Source organism: Nerophis lumbriciformis, linkage group LG22 (genome assembly GCF_033978685.3).
Source record: "Nerophis lumbriciformis linkage group LG22, RoL_Nlum_v2.1, whole genome shotgun sequence".
Classification (NCBI taxonomy): Eukaryota; Metazoa; Chordata; class Actinopteri; order Syngnathiformes; family Syngnathidae; genus Nerophis; species Nerophis lumbriciformis.
In genome coordinates this window covers 1,443,401-1,465,116 of record NC_084569.2, presented here as the reverse complement: position 1 = coordinate 1,465,116, position 21,716 = coordinate 1,443,401, and the positions used below count along the sequence as shown (strand labels likewise).

The 21,716-nt window shown below is 43.5% G+C and overlaps 1 protein-coding gene across 11 annotated transcripts in view; it reads left to right on the top strand.

The window, feature by feature from the left end:
- Positions 1 to 18,884, top strand: part of ep300b (E1A binding protein p300 b) — a 71,133-nt gene extending 52,249 nt beyond the window's left edge. For 7 of the 11 annotated variants that reach the window (XM_061974502.1, XM_072915818.1, XM_072915816.1 and 4 more), the window contains exons 21-30: positions 1,862 to 1,918; positions 3,241 to 3,318; positions 4,170 to 4,237; positions 4,306 to 4,456; positions 7,680 to 7,940; positions 8,016 to 8,181; positions 8,956 to 9,123; positions 10,545 to 10,706; positions 12,861 to 13,142; positions 14,799 to 18,884. In XM_061974502.1, the coding sequence (XP_061830486.1) occupies positions 1,862 to 1,918; positions 3,241 to 3,318; positions 4,170 to 4,237; positions 4,306 to 4,456; positions 7,680 to 7,940; positions 8,016 to 8,181; positions 8,956 to 9,123; positions 10,545 to 10,706; positions 12,861 to 13,142; positions 14,799 to 17,957 (4,552 nt within the window). In that variant the 3' untranslated portion in view covers positions 17,958 to 18,884. Of the gene's footprint in view, positions 1 to 1,837; positions 1,919 to 3,240; positions 3,319 to 4,169; positions 4,238 to 4,305; positions 4,457 to 7,679; positions 7,941 to 8,015; positions 8,182 to 8,955; positions 9,124 to 10,544; positions 10,707 to 12,860; positions 13,143 to 14,798 lie in introns of all 11 variants that reach the window. The other 4 variants (XM_061934151.2, XM_072915815.1, XM_072915814.1 and 1 more) reach the window with 1 other exon arrangement.
- The last annotated feature ends 2,832 nt before the right edge of the window (positions 18,885 to 21,716 follow it).

The window sequence follows — 21,716 nt, the reverse complement described above, 5'->3', positions numbered from 1 at the left end:
AGGTGGGAGGGGCCTATCCCCAGGTGCACGTCTTTGGAGGTGGGAGGGGCCTATCCACAGGTGCACGTCTTTGGAGGTGGGAGGGGTCTATCCCCAGGTGCATGTCTTTGGAGGTGGTAGGAAGCCGGAGTAGAACCCACGCAGTCACGGGGAGAACATGCACACTCCACACAGAAAGATCCCGAGGCCGGGATTGAACTCATTGCTCAAAAACAGTAACAAACCAAACACAATTTTGTTATGAATTGGTCAATAATTCATAACAAAATTGTGATTGGTTTGTTACTGTTTTTGAGCAATGACGAATTCAGCTGAGATGGGCTCCAGCGACCCTGAAAGGGACAAGCGGTAGAAAATGGATGGATGGAGGGACAGTTAAAAAAAAAAAAAAATCAGACTAAAGGTAGCGGGGATCCAAAAGGCCCCTACTCATAAAAATGCGAAAAACAAATCATACATCAATATATATATACTATAATAATACTTTTACTTGCACCGCTTAAATCTCTATATCATTTCAGATCTATCCGTCAATTATAAGTGTATTGTAAATGTTCTAATCAAGAAGCCAAACTAAATAGTTGTTTTTAGATTTATTTAAAAGCTGGAGCATTTCAAAAGGCACAGCAAAGTATGAAGAGAGATGCATTATTCTCAATGCACTGAGTACAAGGTGGGAGGGAGGGAGTAGGCTCAGTTTGGAGGGGGGAGAGAGCAAATGACGCAAGTCAGTGGAGACAATGGTTCACTGTTAACTGGAATGAAGAAGCGGACACTTTCAAATGAGAAGGGAGAAGAGATACTTTCATGCAAACAAGGTCATTCTCTCTTTTCCCCAAATGTGTTTCACAGAAATACTGCAGTTTTGATGGCACAGTGCAAGCATACATAAATGTACATTTAGTATTGCTGTCAATATTACATATTTTCTCCTTACATTACACCTGCTTGCTCTTTTATTACACTTTTTAAGGTTTCTTTGTAAAATCGTTTTTAAAATGTGGCACAGGCACTTTGGACACCCCTGTTGTAGATATAGTACTGTAGGCCTGGGTCCATTATATTGTCAGCGTTAGGGTTAAATTAGTGCTCGTTTATTTGCTTTCAAAATAATATATAATAATCAAACGCAATAAACATTTATTTTATAATTGGAAGGTGAAGAACTAAAGTAAACAATAGAAATAAAATGGTCTTTTCCCCCCAAAACTGGGCTTCTGTAGTTTGTGTTGCCATGACTTTCCAACAAGTTGGGAATATTCTCATTTATTCTCATTCCAAAACAAGTCATAATTATCCACAAATAATCATTTCAAACATTTTATTTTGAGGCCATCTCCTGCGGAATAGCTGCGCTTATACAACATATTTCAACCTGTTTTTACCAAATAATCTATTGGGAGAGTCATGATTTTATGGTGTTGAGTCATCACCACAAGAATCTGAATGGAATGGTGAGTTGTGGAAAGATTCCCATCCCTAAGACTTGTTGGTTTCTCTCTGGACGCTGACCATGGTCTTCTAACTCTTCAACTAGCGGTGCAGCGAGACGAAGCTGGTAGATGACTGACAAGAATTCTGCTATTGAGTAACGTGAACCCTCTGTTTGAAAAGCAAGAGGCAAAGAAAAGAAATCAATGACGGCAAACTTACCCAGTTGCTTTTCATTTATCGTTGATTTATGGACTGGGCCCAGGCTTGCTAGATAATAATAATAATAATAATGTGTTTGTTGAGGGCAAGAATGCATTTGTTTACAATGTGTCATGAATGTATGTTTGATCTGACCCTCTGTGTAAAAAGTATTTTCTGCCCAATATTTTCTGATGCTTACCAGTAGGTCTCCTGGTCTCTCTGATAGGTCCATCAACAAAGACCAATTCCAACGAAAAAAGAACGACACACTCGACCCCGAGTTGTAAGTCCGTTTATGAGTTCTTTAACGCTGATTTCATTTATCTGCACTTATGTTCAAGTTAAATCAGAGCTTCTCAAATCACCAAGTACCACCTCAATAAACACCACCAATATTCAAATACATTAGCGTGTTAGGCCTAAGTATTCATTAACTACAAGGCAGAGTTTTTTCTAAACAACTACCATATTTTCCAGACTATGGATTGCATATATTAGCCGCACCGGACTATAAGTGGCAAATATATACCTTGTGAAATGACTCATTTACACAGAAATGTTCTCTAGATGTTTATTTACATACCTTAATTGTTTCCAAACAGTGTCTGTAACAGGGCAGTAAAACGGCTGATCAAACAAAACAGAAGTCATGGTCATGGACCCACTAGCTGCGCAAACTAGCTCTCCAATCAGCTAAACAGACTCAATAACTCCACGCTGACGTTTTGCTGAATTTACTGAGGAATTTGTGAAAGTGGAACAATACAAAAAGAATGCCATTGTAAGTTAATAATACTAACACAAACACTTGTAAACATGTTAGCATATTAGCTAATGCTAATGATGCTAGCAGGTACGAATATGCATGAAAACACTCCTACAGACATCACACATGGGACACTTTAGTAAGTAAGAATAGTTTTAGTTATATTGTAAAACTTACAAACGTTGCTTGGACTGATGAATGCAGAATCCATACAAGTAGAAACGCTATGGAGGGCTGGAAGACTGAACACGACACTCCAGTACTATTTGTAAATAAAACACCAGCAGTGAGCAAACACGTCCATAAGATGGAACCATAGCACAAACAATAAAACAGGTTTTAGGTGTATTTGCTTGATTTCTTTTGAAACTATTTTTTATCATAACTTATCAGACAAAAATCCATGAATTATCTGCACCGTCCTATAAACCGCAGAGTTCAAAGTGTTAGAAAAAAAGTACCGGCTAATAGTCCGGGATTTACTGTGTATTTGATATTTTAGGCCCCTGCAACATTACTCACGGTTTGAACAGTAACACTGTGTTTGAATATTTGTTTACACCACAATTTGAGAATCCCTGCTTTAAGTCATGCACAGTGTTGTTGTTGTTGTGCAGTGTTGTCATGACAATACAGTGTTGTTGTTGTGCAGTGTTGACATAACAATACAGTGTTGTTGTTGTTGTGCACTGTTGACATAACAATACAGTGTTGTTGTTGTTGTGCAGTGTTGACATAATACAGTGTTGTTGTTGTGCAGTGTTGACATAACAATACAGTGTTGTTGTTGTTGTTGTTGTGCAGTGTTGGTGCTAACTCTGCTTGTTGTCTGTGCTCAGGCTGGTGGAATGCAGCGACTGTGGTCGTAAAATGCATCAGATCTGTGTCCTGCACCATGAAACCATTTGGCCTTCAGGGTGAGCACACAACCCTCATGACACATGACCACAACCCTCATAACACATGACCACAACCCTCATGACACATGACCACAACCCTCATAACACATGACCACAACCCTCATAACACATGACCACAACCCTCATAACACATGACCACAACCCTCATAACACATGACCACAACCCTCATGACACATGACCACAACCCTCATAACACATGACCACAACCCTCATAACACATGACCACAACCCTCATAACACATGACCACAACCCTCATAACACCTGACCACAACCCTCATGACACATGACCACAACCCTCATGACACATGACCACAACCCTCATGACACATGACCACAACCCTCATAACACATGACCACAACCCTCATGGCACATGACCACAACCCTCATAACACATGACCACAACCCTCATGACACATGACCACAACCCTCATGATACATGACCACAACCCTCATAACACATGACCACAACCCTCATAACACATGACCACAACCCTCATAACACATGACCACAACCCTCATAACACATGACCACAACCCTCATAACACATGACCACAACCCTCATGACACATGACCACAACCCTCATAACACATGACCACAACCCTCATAACACATGACCACAACCCTCATAACACCTGACCACAACCCTCATGACACATGACCACAACCCTCATGACACATGACCACAACCCTCATGACACATGACCACAACCCTCATGACACATGACCACAACCCTCATGACACATGACCACAACCCTCATGACCACAACCCTCATAACACATGACCACAACCCTCAATCCTTGTCCTGTTCCTTAACAAAAGTGACTGTTCTTGTCAAACACAGCTTTGTGTGCGACAGCTGTCTGAAGATGGCCAACAAGACGCGCAAAGAGAACAAATATGCAGCTAAAAGTAGGTTTCAAGTCCAACAAGGTGTTGACGTTTAGGACACGACATTAAGTGTTCTCACTCCTGTTCAGGGCTTCCTCAGACCAAGCTGGGCAACTTTTTGGAGACGCGAGTGAACGACTACGTCAAACGGCAGAACCACCCTGAATCTGGCGAGGTCACCATCCGTGTGGTGCACGTCTCAGACAAGGTGGTGGAGGTCAAACCAGGCATGAAGTCCAGGTAGGAGGCCACACTAAACCCAGCGGGAAGCCATTCACCTAAAATACAATGCTACCTGGGTTGCGCGTGACGTGACGCCCTTTGCAATCACTCCAGCAGCACCGAGAGCAAACTTAGCCTAACTACCTCTGGGTAATGTTGCAATTTTCAATGCCAACAAAAGAATCGCCTCAAAAAAGTCAAGTAAAGCTCCACTTTTCAAAAAAAAAAAAAAAAAGCACTAGCTTGATGCTAATATACATTGGCTTGCTATTGACATGCTAGTGATTAGCGTTAGCAATTTCCTTTTCTTGATTGTTCTTTTGGTTGTTTTTGTATTGTTTACAAACTCCGGGAGTACCGTATTTTCCGGACCATAGGGCGCAGCACACTGCCAATGAGCGGGTCTATTCAGGTCTATTTCCATACAAAAGGCGCAGTGGATTATAAGGCGCATTAAAGGGGTCATTATATATATATTTTGTTTCTAAAAGTAAACGACTTCCTTGTGATCTACATTCATTTTTTTCATTATTTATTTATTTCAGGCAATGACATAAAAAGTACAAAGTTGCCAACACATAATAATATAAATGAATATAGTGCAAAAGGTCATGTATAGTATGTAAGCATGATTGTCCAGTTTTGCCTGAAAGGGAGTGGGAAGAAGATAAGTTATTTAATCCCACCCCCAGTTCTCCATTCAGTGATTATTCACATGAGTTTCACTCTTACCTTGTTCAAGGATTATAATACACACGTTGTATCATGGTGGCATTACCACAGGTAACTATAATTAATAACATGTGACGGTGCTTCTTTGCTCAAAATGTTGCATAGATGATGTTTTACACATCATCTTCAAGTCACTTTCTGACAGTCTCTTCAGGATGCACCATTTTGTGGGCGGGTCTTATTTACGTTCCTCCACTTGGACAGCATCTTCTCCCCATTATCTTTGTTGTAGCGTGCAAGGATGGGAGTGGAAGAAGTGTCAAAAGATGGCTGTTTTAATGACATTCAATCAATAACGGAGCAACATCTCATCTGTGGCTCACTAGTGCAACAACAACGCCCGAAATGTGTCCCGTGACCGGAACTCTCTAATAACTACATTTCATTGGGTGAATAATGTAAAGTCACTACACCGGTATGTTTTAGTGCTTTCATGGCGAGTTTACTGACAGATATAAGAAAGAACTTTACACTACTTTATATTAGAAATGGCAACAGTGAATGTCACATAACAAGAAGATAGAGGAAAAGAAGAAGCTTATCGACTACGGTGTCGGCACAGACTACAAAGGCGGACTTGCGCAAATTTTCAGGTCTTATGCAGATCCCAAATACTGATCAGCAGGTACCAGAGAGTAAGAAAAGTTGGTTTTGTATAATATTGTGAAACAAAACAGCAGATAATATGTCTTACCTTATACACACAGCATAATAATACTCCTATGTTGAAGCACAGTACAATCCATCAAGCGGTGTGGCTTCATAGCTTACCAAAGTCCTACTAAAACATTTTGAAAGATTTTTGAGCACAGTGTGTAATGTTCTATATTCTCAGTGAAACATATACCACTTTTGTGTCGTTTACTTGAGTCATATTGCAGTCTACACGTATGTCTTATGTGTGACTGCCATCTACTGGTCACACTTATCATTACACCGTGTACCAAATAAAAGAGCTTTGAGGTCGGTAAGCACAACCAGAATGATTCCGTACATTAGGCGCACCGGGTTATAAGGCGCACTGTCGAGTTTTGAGAAAATTAAAGGATTTTAAGGGCTCCTTATAGTCCGAAAAATACCGTACTTTATATGGTCGGCCACATCATTTATATGTTCCGCCACATCATTTATATGGTCCGCCACATCATTTATATGGTCCGCCACATCATTTATTTGGTCCACCACATCATTTATTTGGTCCGCTTCATTATTTTATGTGGCCTGCCATATCATTTTATATGGTCCGCCACATTATTTTATATGATCCGCCACATTATTTTATATGGTCCGCCACATTATTTTATATGGTCCGCCACATTATTTTATATGATCCGCCACATTATTTTATATGGTCCGCCACATCATTTATTTGGTCCACCACATCATTTATTTGGTCCGCTTCATTATTTTATGTGGCCTGCCATATCATTTTATATGGTCCGCCACATTATTTTATATGATCCGCCACATTATTTTATATGGTCCGCCACATTATTTTATATGGTCCGCCACATTATTTTATATGATCCGCCACATTATTTTATATGGTCCGCCACATTATTTTATATGATCCGCCACATTATTTTATATGATCCGCCACATTATTTTATATGGTCCGCCACATTATTTTATATGATCCGCCACATTATTTTATATGATCCGCCACATTATTTTATATGATCCGCCACATTATTTTATATGGTCCGCCACATTATTTTATATGGTCCGCCACATTATTTTATATGGTCCGCCACATTATTTTATATGGTCCGCCACATTATTTTATATGATCCGCCACATTATTTTATATGATCCGCCACATTATTTTATATGATCCGCCACATTATTTTATATGGTCCGCCACATTATTTTATATGATCCGCCACATTATTTTATATGATCCGCCACATTATTTTATATGGTCCGCCACATTATTTTATATGATCCGCCACATTATTTTATATGATCCGCCACATTATTTTATATGATCCGCCACATTATTTTATATGGTCCGCCACATTATTTTATATGATCCGCCACATTATTTTATATGGTCCGCCACATTATTTTATATGGTCCGCCACATTATTTTATGTGGTCTGCCACAATATTTTATATGGTCCGCCATGTCATAGTATGTGGCCTGCAATGTCATTTAACGTATTATTTGATGTGGCCTGCCACATTATGAATGTGCTGCCCACATCATAGTATGTGTCCTGACAAAGGCTGGAGATAATGCAGCACTTGATGTATTTATCAGAAAAATGTATTGCATATTAATATGAATGAATTGAAGAATTTTTGGGTTGTGAATGAGAAATAACTTAATATGGGCTTGTCACTTTGACTTAGGATTGCAAAGCAAGTTATCCATGAAAAAGAGATGTATTCCTATATATTCACTGTAACTGAGGGCCAGTTAGTTTTCGAGGCTAGCAAGCTAATGGACAGTGTCCGTACAAATGCTTACATGTACTGTGCACGCTTTGCTCACCTTGTGGATCAGGTTTGTGGACAGCGGCGAGATGGCCGAGTCCTTCCCGTACAGGACCAAGGCCCTGTTCGCTTTTGAGGACATCGATGGCACGGATGTGTGCTTTTTCGGCATGCACGTTCAAGAGTACGGCTCAGACTGCCCACCGCCCAACCAGAGACGAGTGTACATCTCCTACCTGGACAGCGTTCACTTCTTTAAACCGCGACACCTCAGGACCGCCGTCTACCACGAGATCCTGCTGGGCTACCTGGAGTATGCCAAGAGGCAGGGGTGAGAGGATCTGCCAGAATGATGACTGAATATATTTCTATTGCATTTAAGCAATATTCTTACATCCTGCTTCAGGTATACAACGGGTCACATCTGGGCGTGTCCTCCCAGTGAGGGTGACGATTACATCTTTCATTGTCACCCAATGGACCAGAAGATCCCCAAGCCCAAAAGGCTGCAGGAGTGGTACAAGAGGATGCTGGACAAGGCTGTGTCCGAGCGCATAGTCCACGACTACAAGGTAGTACTCGTCCTCTTCCTTCCTACTTCCTACCGAGCGCACCCACTCAATTTTGCATGAAAAAATATTTTTCCAAATATAAGTGGCAGATATATATGTTGTGAAATGAAGTATTTACACAGAAATATTTAGTAAATGTTTATTTACATACCTTAATTGTCTGTAACACGGCAGTAAAACAGAAGTCATGGTCAAGCTAGCTCTCCAATCAGCTAAACAGACTCAATAACTCCACGCTGACGTTTTGCTGAATTTACTGAGCAATTTGTGAAAGTGCAACAATACAAAAAGAATGTTGTAGTAAGTTAATAATGTTAACTGGTAACAATGTGTTAGCTAATTAGCGAATGCTTACGACGCTAGCTTCATTACATTACAATGAAAACACTCCTACAGACATCACACTTGGGACGGTTTAGTAAGTCAGAATAGTTGTAGTTATATTGTAAAACTTGCTTGTCGAGATGAATGAAGAATCCATGTGAGTAGAAACAGCACTTATACTTTGGGTGAAAAGCTCAATCTAAACAGAAGGGCACTGCAGCGGTAACTGCAGTGAGCCAACTCGTCCAAAAGAGGGCGCCAGAGGTGTCTTTGCTTGGTTTTTTTTCAACTTCAGCAAAGAAAAAAACCTAAATTAGTTGCACCGTTTTATAAAATGCAGGAAAAAAGTTTAGCTTCTAGTCGGAAATGTACGTTACATCTTGCTGTTGGTTCTTAATTGGGTGTAAGAAATGAGAGCGTGCTGGTTGTAACGAGCGCTGCACCGTACAGGACATCTTCAAGCAGGCCACCGAGGACCGCCTCACCAGTGCCAAGGAGCTGCCATACTTTGAGGGAGATTTCTGGCCCAACGTGCTGGAGGAGAGCATCAAGGAACTGGAGCAGGAGGAAGAGGAGAGGAAGCGGGAGGAGAACAGTACCTGCAATGAGAGCACAGATGTGAGTTCTTTACTATTATTTCATAGTAGCATCATTTGTCTATTCCAGTGGTACAGGCTCCATCTAGTGGTACGCACTTAACAGTGCTACTGTTGCAACTCAGTGGAATGGCACACTAGAAACAAAGCTGAACTCATCAATGCCTGTTGCCACTCAAAACAACACAGAAAATGAAGTCTCCAAGAAGTTCCTAACACTCTGAAAGTTAATACACAACCGTTGCTGCTTCGCTTCTCTAAAACAAATCTGGTTAACAAAATATTGAAAAGACACAAAGACGGACAAACAGATCAATGTACCCGGACTATGGACTTAAAAAGTTACGTAGCGTGAGTTCTTGCCTTCATCCATGGCTCCAACATGTTTCCTCTTCAGGTGCTCCTGAAGCAATGTTGTACTTCCGTGACATTTTGCAGGAAACGCTCTTCTTTGAAGTCTTTCAAGTGAAGTGTTCCCACACTTTTGATGACTTAGGTGGTACACTTTTCTCCATTGAAGCAATCACCTCAAGATGTTTCTCCACTGAACTATCTGTACTGTTTTCCTGCGCCATTTTTCCAATGTTTCCAGCAGTGAGACGGCGTGGTCACGTGAGCTGCACATGACACATCATTGGCTAGCTTACCTCCACCTCATGACACATAGCCTTTTACTTTTGTACTCTTGTTGTACTTATTTTAATTATTGTTTCTCAGCTCTTTGTAAATGTTGCAGTTTATAAATAAAGGTTTATAAAATAAAATAAAAAACGTAGCCTCAGCGCATGCGCATAGCATAGATCCAACGAATCGATGACGAAATTAATCGCCAACTATTTTTATAATCGATTTTAACTGATTTAATCGATCAGTTGTTGCAGCCCTAATATATATATATATATATATATATATATATATATATATATGTATATATATATATATATATATATATATATATGTATATATATACACATATATATATATATATACACATATATATACACACATATATATATATATATATATATATATATATATATGTATGTGTGTATGTATACATATATATGTGTGTTTATTACATATGTATAGTGTGTGTATATAAATATGTGTGTATATATATATATATATATATATATACAGTATATATATATATGTTTATTATATATGTATAATATATATATATGTATGTATATGTTTATTATATATGTATATGTAGATATATACATGTGTGAGTATGTATGTGTGTATGTATATATATATATATATATATATATATATATATATATATATATATATAACAGGAGCACTCTTGTGTTTTTATGAATTTGCTGCAAAACTGTTTTGTGTCCCAAGTTTTGAACTGAACTGAACTTGGGTGTGATTTTGGCCCCCGGCAGGCACCATCAAGTGGTAATGTGTGTTGACTTTCCAATGTCCTGGCAGGCCACAAAAGGAGACAGCAAGAATGCCAAAAAGAAGAACAATAAGAAGACGAGCAAGAACAAGAGCAGCTTGAGCCGAGCCAACAAGAAGAAGCCGGGGATGCCCAACGTTTCCAACGACCTATCGCAGAAACTCTACGCCACCATGGAGAAGCATAAAGAGGTGTGTTCCACTCACATGAGGCACACTCCTGGGGTCTGGGTCACAAACAGAAGTCAAGTGTAACCAAACCTTTTGACTGTACATAATAGTATGTGCTCACATCAAGCAGCTAAATGTGAAGAGAGAGTTTGCCAAACATTCCTTGTATCGAGATAGTTTTTATGCTGATTGGACTTCTTTCCTAATATCCACAAAGTTGAATGAGCAGGTTGTGTGACCATGTTTGCTCAGTTTTTACACTTCTTTTTCCTGCACCATGACCTGGGAAGGTTGTTTGGATTGAGTCACAAAAGTAAATGCTGTGCATACTCTAATAGTCAATGACTTGAATTACTCACCAGATGGCGACAAAGTGGTAGATATCAAAGCATATATGATATGAAAACACCGCCCCTGGCCAAATTCCTTATTGGACTCGTGCCGTCGGCAGGCCGTAGTTTGACCACTCCTGGTTTAAACCTTATGATGCCTTTCTCTGTCACGTTAACTTCAAAACTGCAATTATAGAAGACATTTTCAAGCTTCTGTATGATCACGGATTGGTGGCTTCCTAAACCACATTTGCCAGATTTTGTTTGTGGCTCCATTTGGGTCTTTAATGCCACTGGTGTAACACTTCATAGGGCCGGGGGCCACTTCAGCATGGTGAGTATTCTAATAGTCATCCCTCGACATATCGCACTTTGAGTGTGTGGTTTACTCACTTCAACCCGTGGTATGCCAAAGAGCCACTTGATTCAAATACAGTCTTTTAATTTCCTACATTCAAACACAGTGTTACTGTTCAAACTGTGTGTAATGTTACAGTGGCCAAAAATAGTAAATATACTTGTTAAATAAAACCTCTGCCTTGTTTTAATGAATACTTAGGTCTACTACACTACTGTATTTAATGTTGTCATTATGGTGGTACTTAATGAATACTTAGGTCTACTACACTACTGTATTTAATGTTGTCATTATGGTGGTACTTAATGACTACTTAGGTCTACTACACTACTGTATTTTTATGTTGTCATTATGGTGATACTTAATGAATACTTAGGTCTACTACACTACTGTATTTAATGTTGTCATTATGGTGGTACTTAATGAATACTTAGGTCTACTACACTACTGTATTTAATGTTGTCATTATGGTGACTACTTAGTCCTAGGGACCCATCAAGTCATAAAATGGGGTCCCACAGTAAATTTTTGGGGTCCCACTTCTTTGTAAGCGTTTAGAAAAGAAATGATAAAAGTATGCATTATCCTCTTATATCTCACATTCTATATTGTGTTTTGGAAAAGGGTTGTCATAAAGGTGAATAATGTAAAGTATGATTTAGTGCTTTCATGGCGAGTTTATTGACAGATGTAAGTAAAAACATTACTTTGTATTAGAAATGGCACTAAAATATTTACTACTAAAACATTATGATAGATTTTTGAGCGTCGTATGTAATATATTTTCAATGGGACATTTAAAATGTTGGTGTTGTTTACTTGAGACTTACCTCTTATGTTTGACTGCCATCTACTGGTCACACCTATAATTACACCCTGTACCAAATAAAATAGTGTAGCGTCCCGAAAGAGTTGGTAATGCAGGGAATTCTGGGTATTTGTTCTGTTGTGTTTGTTGTGCAAATATTCTCCCCAAATGTGTTTGTCATTGTTGTTTAGTATGTTTTCCCAATATGGCACAGGGTTATGACAGTGTTGGTGGTGTTTATACGACCACCCTTAGTGTGACATGTATGGCTGTTGAGTAAGAATGCTCTTTATTTCTTTGTAAATGAGATATCCTAAATTAAAATTGACTAAGAACAAAATGAGAGCATTTCCTGTCATCTTCAATTGAAGAGCATTTTCACCCTTACTGATGCTTCAAAAGCATTGAGGTGGGTAAGCTCAACTTAATAGTCCGGAAAACTTTGTAAAGAAATTGTCGCCGGAAAGTGATGGGTAGAAATGAATAGATATAGAATGAATGGACTTTCTGATTTCAAAGCGTAAAAAGACACAAAAAGTACATTAACGCCAACGCTGAGAAGGGAGAAAAAATATTGAAGTCATTCTGCATTGATATGGACGAGGTGTCAATGGTGGTATTTATTGGCCGGCCCTACAACCATTGTGCTTATGTAACTTGTTTCTGTCCCCTCTCAGGTCTTCTTCGTCATCCGACTCATCGCCGGCCCCACCGCCAACTCCCTGCCCCCCATCACCGACACCGACCCCCTGATGGCGTGCGACCTGATGGACGGTCGCGACGCCTTCCTGACGTTGGCCAGGGACAAGCACCTGGAGTTCAGCTCTCTCCGACGCTCCTTGTGGAGTTCCACGTGCATGCTGGTGGAGCTCCACAACCAGAGCCAGGACCGCTTTGTGTACACTTGCAACGAGTGTAAACACCACGTGGAGACGCGCTTCCACTGCACCGTTTGTGAGGTGAGCATCGCATTATTCTTTTCCTTCAATGCAACGTTTGCATACGCCAAATACTTTTGCAGAGTGCCATGACAATGTATATAGCAACACCCTACTTGTCTTATTTCCAGTTGTATTCTTCTCTCAATTATTAGTAATGTACCACATTTTCCTGACTATAAAGTGCACCGGCATATAAGCCACACCCACTACATTTTGGAAGAAAACATCTTTTTCCATATATAAGCCGCACCGGACTATAAGTGGCAGATATATGATGACTTATTTACACAGAAATATTTTGTAAATATTTTTCTACATACCTAATTGTTTTCAAACGGTGTCTGTAACACGGCAGTAAAACGGCTGATCAAACAAAACAGAAGTCAAGGTCATGGACCCACTATTGGCGCAAGCTAGCTCTCCAATCAGCTAATGTGTCCGAGCGCATAGTCCATGACTACAAGGTAGTACTCTACCTGTTACTTCGTTAAGACCCAATCCTTCCTACTTGCTATAGAGCTACTTTCCCTTATATAAGCCGCAGATATAAATGTGTTGTGAAATGAGTTATTTACACAGAACTATTTTGTCAATGTTCATTTACTTACCTTAATTGTTTCCTGATAACATGGTAGTAAAACGGATGATCAAACAAAACAGAAGTCATGGTCATGGACCCACTAGCTGCGCAAGCTAGCTCTCCAATCAGCTAAACAGACTCAATAACTCCACGCTGACATTTTGGTGAATTTACTGAGGAATTTGTGAAAGTGAAACAATACAAAAAGAATACCATTGTAAGTTGATAATACTAACACAGACACTTGTAAACATGTTAGATTATTAGCTAATGCTAACGATGCTAGCTGCATTACATTAGGATAACATGTACAAATATGCATGAAAACACTCCTACAGACATCACACATGGGACGCTTTAGTAAGTAAGAATAGTTTTAGTTATATTGTAAAACTTACAAACGTTGCTTGGACTGATGAATGAAGACTCCATACGAGTAGAAACTAGAAGATTTAACAGCACTTGTACTTCCAATTGAACAGAAGGGCATAGTACTTGCAGTGAGCGAATCGTCCAAAAGATGGCGCAATAACACAAACACACCATTTAAGAGTCTTTGCATGTGTTTAACCAAGAACTATTTGCTTTATGGCCGTCAGCCAAGAAAAATCCATAAATTAGCCGCAGCCTCTTATAAGTGTCAGGGATAAAACACATAAAACAGTCAAATCCTCTCACACCAAAACAGCATTTCCAGCATCTATTCTGTTGAGTGATGTATGAGGTGCCATTTATTAACCCAACAACATCCTGAGGGACATGACTTTTGTTTTTGTTGGTAAAAATGTAAGAAAAAAACCGGAAAATTTGATACGTAATTTAAAGTCTAAATATTGCAAAAAACTGTGAAACATTATTAATCAAATCTTAGAGCCAAATTTGTGTTGTAGGTGACAAATTGTATTTTGAGCAGTATGAAAATGTTAGCTTGTTGTCATTACAGCACATCCTCCTGCTCTTTTTGATAACCTACTTAGAGACAAAACCCCAGCAGCTGTCCTGTAATAACTTTGTCAAGTTTCTTTTTAATGTCCTTTTTGAAATGTTTTTATTGGAAGACACTTCTAATCTTAATATGTGTGTTCCTTCTTCAGGACTACGACTTGTGCATCACCTGCTACAACACCAAAGGCCACGAGCACAAAATGGACAAGCTGGGTCTCGGCCTGGACGACGACAGCAACAACGCGGCGTCGGCAGCCACCCAGAGTCCGGGGGACTCTCGCCGCCTCAGCATCCAACGCTGCATCCAGTCGCTGGTCCACGCCTGCCAGTGTCGCAACGCCAACTGCTCGCTGCCGTCCTGCCAGAAGATGAAGCGCGTGGTCCAGCACACCAAGAGCTGCAAGCGCAAGACCAACGGCGGCTGTCCCATTTGCAAGCAGCTCATCGCCCTCTGCTGCTACCACGCCAAGCACTGTCAGGAGAACAAGTGTCCCGTCCCCTTCTGCCTCAACATAAAGCAGAAGCTGCGGCAGCAACAGCTGCAGCACCGACTCCAACAGGCCCAGATGTTGAGGAGGAGGATGGCCAGCATGCAGAGGGTAGGACAGCCTGCTGGGGGCCAACCAGGGGGACCTGTTATGGGGCTTCCATCACCCGGTACCAATGGCATCACTGCACCCAGTACTCCGACATCTGTGGGTACTCAGCCTCCGACTCCTCAGACGCCAACTCAGACCATGCCCCCGGTCCCTCAGCAAGGGTTGGGCCCTGGACCTGGAGCCCAACAACCACCTCAGCAGGGCGGCATGCCACCTCAGCAGCAGCTTCACCACCAATTTCATCCGATGCCGGGTGGAGGAGGGGGTGGGCCAGGGGTCATGATGGGCTCCCCGCAACATCCGCACCAGATGCTCCCGCAGGTCCAACAGCAGCCAAGTGGCGCCGGAAGCAACCATCAGCAGCTCCACCAGCACCCCAACAGTGTTCCTGCGTATGCTAGCAGACCCCCAGGCTCCTCCCCCATCCACCATTCCCAAGGAAAGCCGGTTCTTGGGTCCGCCACACCTCCTCGGCAACAACCCGGTTGCTCTGTCATGGCGGGAAATGTCGGGGGCCAACCCCCCAACCAGCCCCAGCTCCAGGGCCAGCCTGCTCTTCCACAGCAGCAGCAACAGCAGGCACTGCCCTCTGGCCCCCCACCTGCCGCAGTAGAGATCGCCATGAAGATCCAGAGAGTAGCTGACGCTCAGAGAAAGATGGCTCTGCAGAGACAAGCGGCTGCGGCTTTGATGCCTTCTCACGCCCACCACCAACAGGGCCAACAGCAGATAGCCATGGGACACCCGGGGAACGGGGCGGCAGGCGGGCAAACACAAGCCGCTGTGCAGTCGGCTCGCGCACACATGGATCAGCAACAAGGTGCGCCAGCTGGGATGATGGCTGCAGCTGGTGGGCCCATGCAGCAGCAGCAACCGCAACAAGGCAACCAGATCCCATCTCAGGTGCAGCTTCAGCAGCAAAGGATGGGCGCCCCGCTTCAAAACCAGCAACAGTGGACAGGCCAAGGTATGCCACCCCAGCAGAGGCAGGCCATGATGAACCAAATGGGCCATCAAGCGTTGATGTCGGTGCAGCAGCAGCAGCAACAACTGCAGCAACAACAACAACAACAACAACAACAACAACAGCATCAACATCAACAGCAGCAGCAACAAGCTCAAAGCCATACCGCCATGATGAACATGGCACAGCAGCCGCAAGGTGCTGTTGGTGGGGTGCCAGGTGGAACTGGTCCAGGAGCAGGTCCAGGAGCAGGTGCAGCTGGAAACATCACCCAGGCGGCCTTACACGATCTTCTACGCACTCTTCGCTCCCCCAGCTCTCCTCTCCAGCAGCAGCAGGTCCTCAACATCCTGCGCTCCAACCCTCAACTCATGGCCGCCTTCATCAAGCAGAGGGCCTCGAAATACAAGGGAGGCCAGGGGGGACCCGGTGGCCCGGGCGGCGTACCAGGAGGACCTCCTGGACCCACAGGGGGTCCCGTCGGTAACGTCATGGCGGGCGGTGGCCCGCAGGCGAGCGGCCAGCCAGGCATGCACATGGGCAGCCAGGGGGGTGCGAACGTCAACATGGCCACCATGGCTCAGCTGCAGCAAGTCCAGCAGCAGCAGATGCAGCAACAGCTGCAGCAGCAACAACAACAGATGCAACAACAACAGCAGCAGCAGCAGCAGCTGCAGCAGCAGCAAAGACCAGTTCTTGGTTTACAGCAGCAGCAAGTTGCAGCTCTGCAGCAGCAGCAGCAGCAGCAGCAGGCAGCAGGAGGAAGAGGTCCGCAGGGTCAAGGACCCCAGATGGCAAATCTTAACAATCCCCAATTTCGAGAGCTGCTAATGAGGAGACATCTGCAGCAGCAGCAGCAGCAGCAGCAGCAACAGCAAATGGGAGTTAACCACGGGCAGTTTCAGCAGCCACAGCCGCCACAGGGCCAAGGCTACATGGGACAACCTGGGATGCAACCTCCCCCGGTGGGACAGGGGCCCCCGGGAGGTTCTCAGCAGCCCGGGGGTCCCCCCGGCCAGCAGGGTCAAGGGTACCCAGGCTCTGCACAGCAGCAGGTCACAGCTGCGCTGCAGCAGAGGATCCAGCATCAACACCACCTCCAGATGCAGCAGCAGCAGCAGAACGCCATGGTGGGGCTGCCAGGGGGCGATTCGGGGCCCGGTGGTGGCGGGGTGGGACCCCAGCAGTCGCCCCAGGGTCCCCAGAGCGGCCAAAGTGGCCCCCCACCTTCGCAGGCCCTTCTCCAGCAGGCGCTCCACCAGAGGCTGCTCCAACAGCAGCAGCAACATCTGGCAGCAGGAGGCTCGCCGGCGCAGCACAGCAACCCCATGAGCCCCCAGCAGCCCCCGCAGATGGCCCAGTCCCCCCACCCGCACCTGCAGGGCCAGGCGCTCCCCACGTCCCTGGCCAACCAGGTGCGCTCCCCACAGCCCTCGCCCAGACCCCAGTCGCAGCCGCCACACTCCAGCCCGTCCCCGCGCATGCAGCCCCAGCCGTCCCCGCATCACATATCTCCCCAGATGCAGACGGGTTCCCCCCGCCCGGCCCACCTGAACCAGCACCACCCGGGCATGGGGGTCCCGCCTCCTCCTCTTCCGCAGCAGAACTCCATGGAGCAGTTTGGCTCCGACCAGAGCGCCATGTTGTCTCAGCTGAGCGGCATGGCGGGTCTACACGGGCAGGGGGGCGGCGGTCAGGACCCCCTCGGCCAGAGTATGAACCATAACCCTTTAGACATCATGTAGGAATTCTACTTCCTGTCTCGCACAAACTGCACTCATCCAGGACAGTGTTATCCTTTTTTAGAATGTTATTTAAAATGTTTCAATAAAGATGAACTTCCTGTGGGAGATGAACGAGGAAATCGAGCAGTCGTTACGAAAAGTAGAAGACATAATTATAAGTTATTGCTGTTTAATATATTTTTGGGGGCGTGGTCTAACAGAATATGAAAGGTTATAATATTTTTGGAGGTTTCCAGGGGTTAACTTGCCTTTTTAAAACTGTTTTTAAGTGTTTTGGATTCAAGCAAATCTTTTTTTGTGTCCCAGCAGGGGGTCATTATTATTATTATTATTAATATTCATGTGAACCCAAACATATCTTCCTTTTTATTTATTGTTTTTGGGGCCGGGGGGGTCCTGTACCTTGACCCTTCTATAGAAATATATTTTTGTTATTAAAAGTTCAGACGGGGTAGTTTTGCTTTCACTTTAGCGAGATGAACATGTTTGAGTGACATCAGGCCCCGCCCCCAAGGGACAGCCGCCATGCTGGGAAGTCGCCAAGACGCAGACCCCCCTCCCTGGAATGTGTGCACTCCTTCCTTCAGACCCTTGACAGGAGCCCGGGAGGCTTGGGGAGGTGGGCTGCATTCCTGTGTGCCTCGGAACCTTCCACGACATGGGCTGTGAAAACCAGCGTGTTGTCTTTTTTCCTCATAATTCTCCTGTTTGGATCCAAAAGAAGTTGCACAGGAAGGAGGAAAGATTTCTTCTCCGTCTTTCTGCCGCTTCCCTTTGCTGCTGCCCTCGGACTCTGCCCCCCAAAGTCCGGTCTCTATCTTTCTGCGAAGAACTTTGGGAGTTTATTTAATATTTTTTACTGTACAACGGAAACACAAACTGTGGACTTAAATACTGTTTTTTATAATAAAATCAAAATGACCAATAGTCACGTGGCTGCTTGTTTGTGGAGAACCGCTTTGTGTTGGTCTTTACACCAAAACATGGATTCCCCCTTCTTACTCACCCCAAATTAAATGATTCATCATTTTCATAAATCGATTTATTTAATTTTTTTTTACAAGAATACATATTTAAAAGAACGTTTTTTAGCCTAACCCATGCAAACTGTTTCGATAAAGTTCCCTTTAATTCTTACACCCATTGCCAGAATCCAATCGTCCCCCACAGGAATATAAATCTAAACAAAATGTTCTGGGCCCAAAGACTCACACCCGAGTCTTTGAAGTTACTTAATATCATTTTGCTTCTCGGGTCAAACTGGAGAATGGCTTTTGTCGGATGGTCGGGGGGAAGTCGGAGGACATGGCTGAAAGCAGCGGATGCCAGGCAGGATGCTCGAGGCTGGCACGTGCGGGCACTAAGCACCTCGATGGAAACGTCCGAGAGCCCTGCTATCAAAGCCATCGATTCTTGCCGCCAGAGTCCTGTTCAAGGGCCAAGTCTCCGAAGCATAAAGCAGAATGGAGAGTACTGCAGAGTTGTAAATTCGGTATAGCTCGGTTGGTAGAGCGGCCGTGCCAGCAACTTGAGGGTTCCAGGTTCGATCCCCGCTTCTGCCATCCTAGTCACTGCCGTTGTGTCCTTGGGCAAGACACTTGACCCACCTGCTCCCAGTGCCACCCACACTGCTTTAAATGTAACTTAGATATTGGCTTTCAGTATGTAAAGCGCTTTGAGTCATTAAAGAAAAAGCGCTATATAAATATAATTCACTTCACTTCACTAAATTCGGAGCTTCGTCTTGCGTGAAATGGCCTGGTGCCGCCAGAGTCGTTTCTGCAGATGAACTCCGGTTTAGGTCCTATTTGGACCCCAGATACACAATGGTCTTGACAGGCTTTACAATGTTGTTACAATAGCGGAGGTGGATCCGGTCCATCACCAACATACATGAACTTGGTTTTCGTCCAGCTCACTTTGAGGGTTAGGGTTTATATGGATGCTTCTTTATTGTCATTGCATAAGTACAACAAACATTTGTTTTCAGCACAAACCCATTCAAGATTCATCCTGCAGGGCAGACAGTCCGATGTTATCCAAATCACAAAGTGTCCACAGTTCCGCCCGCATCCTCCAATCATTTGTGGCAGCTTTGGGCTACTTTGAAGACTCCCAACAACTTCTAATTTGTGGACAAACCAGAGTAACGCTTACTCCGATCAGCAGATGTCCTGTTGTCATAATTCCCAATAGGTGATATCTTCACATCCTCCACTGAAAGGGTCGCCAGGCACTCCTTCTTACCCCAAGAGTCCGTGGTGTGTCCAGCAACAACCGCTGCGTCAAGACAGGCAAGTTCCCCCAAACCCAAGATCTTGTCAATTTGGTTGAGAGACCAGTTAATTAGTTCTATTGTGCTCACTGTGTTTACTAACAAGATATCATGACTGAAGTCGAGTTTCTTAACATGGAGATATTCTCACTACTTTTCTTTTGTCGAGCACAAAGAAAAGAACATTTTAGTTAAATGTAAGTTGTGTCTTGGATCAAAGATCCTATCTACTGCCCAAAACAGCAATTCAAATCTGCTGAAACAGCTACAAAAGCAACATGCTTTGACGAAGCTAGTAAAGAGAGACACACTTCACCTCCACCTAAGCAACAGTGGCTGGATTTTAACGGAGGGACTGCTACCCAGGACAACATTGATAGAGCCATCGCAGCGTATGTGCTAGCAGACATGCAGGCTATTTATACAGTGGAGTCACCCGCTTTCAGGCAGCTAATTAGCATGATGCTGGCGTCAAACAGCAAATATCACGAAAACATTTTCCAAGTTCCTGGACAGTGAGTACATAAACATGGAAAGCAAGTTAAAGAAAACACTCCAAACTTTGCCTCTGCTCATCATTCATCACTGAAGGTACACACACACTCTGTCAATTCTCTTATATATTCTTTCATTCTAGACTTCTACAGTGTTTGATTATCACATCACTCTAACTGTATAGACTATAAAGTTCACAAACATAAAGAGGGATCTAGTGGGCCAGGCCAAACTTTCCTTTTCTCTAAACTAAAACTGGGGAAATGCGTAGAATGTTCTGGGCTTCAGTACAGTGTTGATCTCATGAAGACATGATTTTATTTCACAATTCCTTGAGAGAGAAAAAGGCCTGGTTAGGCGTGTGTATAGCAGTATGTGTGCTGTACGTAGTGACATGACATATAATCATACTTGCCAACCCTCCCGACTTCCCCGGGAGACTCCCAAATTTCAATGCCTCTCCCGAAAACCTCCCGGGACAAATTCTCTCCCGATTTGCAGCCGGAGCTGGAGGCCACGCCCCCTCCAGCTCCATGCTGACGAGGAAGATGAAGAAATATGCTTGTAAGTTCCAAAACGAATGGAAACAAGAATTTCAGAATTTCAGTTTATCCAGGACAGTTCAAAGGGGAAGGGTATACTGCCTGTACATTTTGTAGAACAGACTTCTCCATTGAACACGGTGGATCAACGGATATTCTCACTCATGAACGCTCAGCGAAGCACAAAGTGGCGGCAGCGCAGCATCGGTCCCAGCCCATCTTATGGGTCACCTCGCTAAATGGAGACCCGATGGTGTAACATATAGATAGATAGATAGATAGATAGATGTATAGATAGATAGATAGTACTTTATTGATTCCTTCAGGAGAGTTCCCTCAGGAAAATTACAATTCCAGCAGCAGTGTACAGAATTGAGATCGAATTTAAAAAGTAAAAAGTAAATAATGGTGGTATAAATCGAAACAAAATGTAAAAATATTACAATA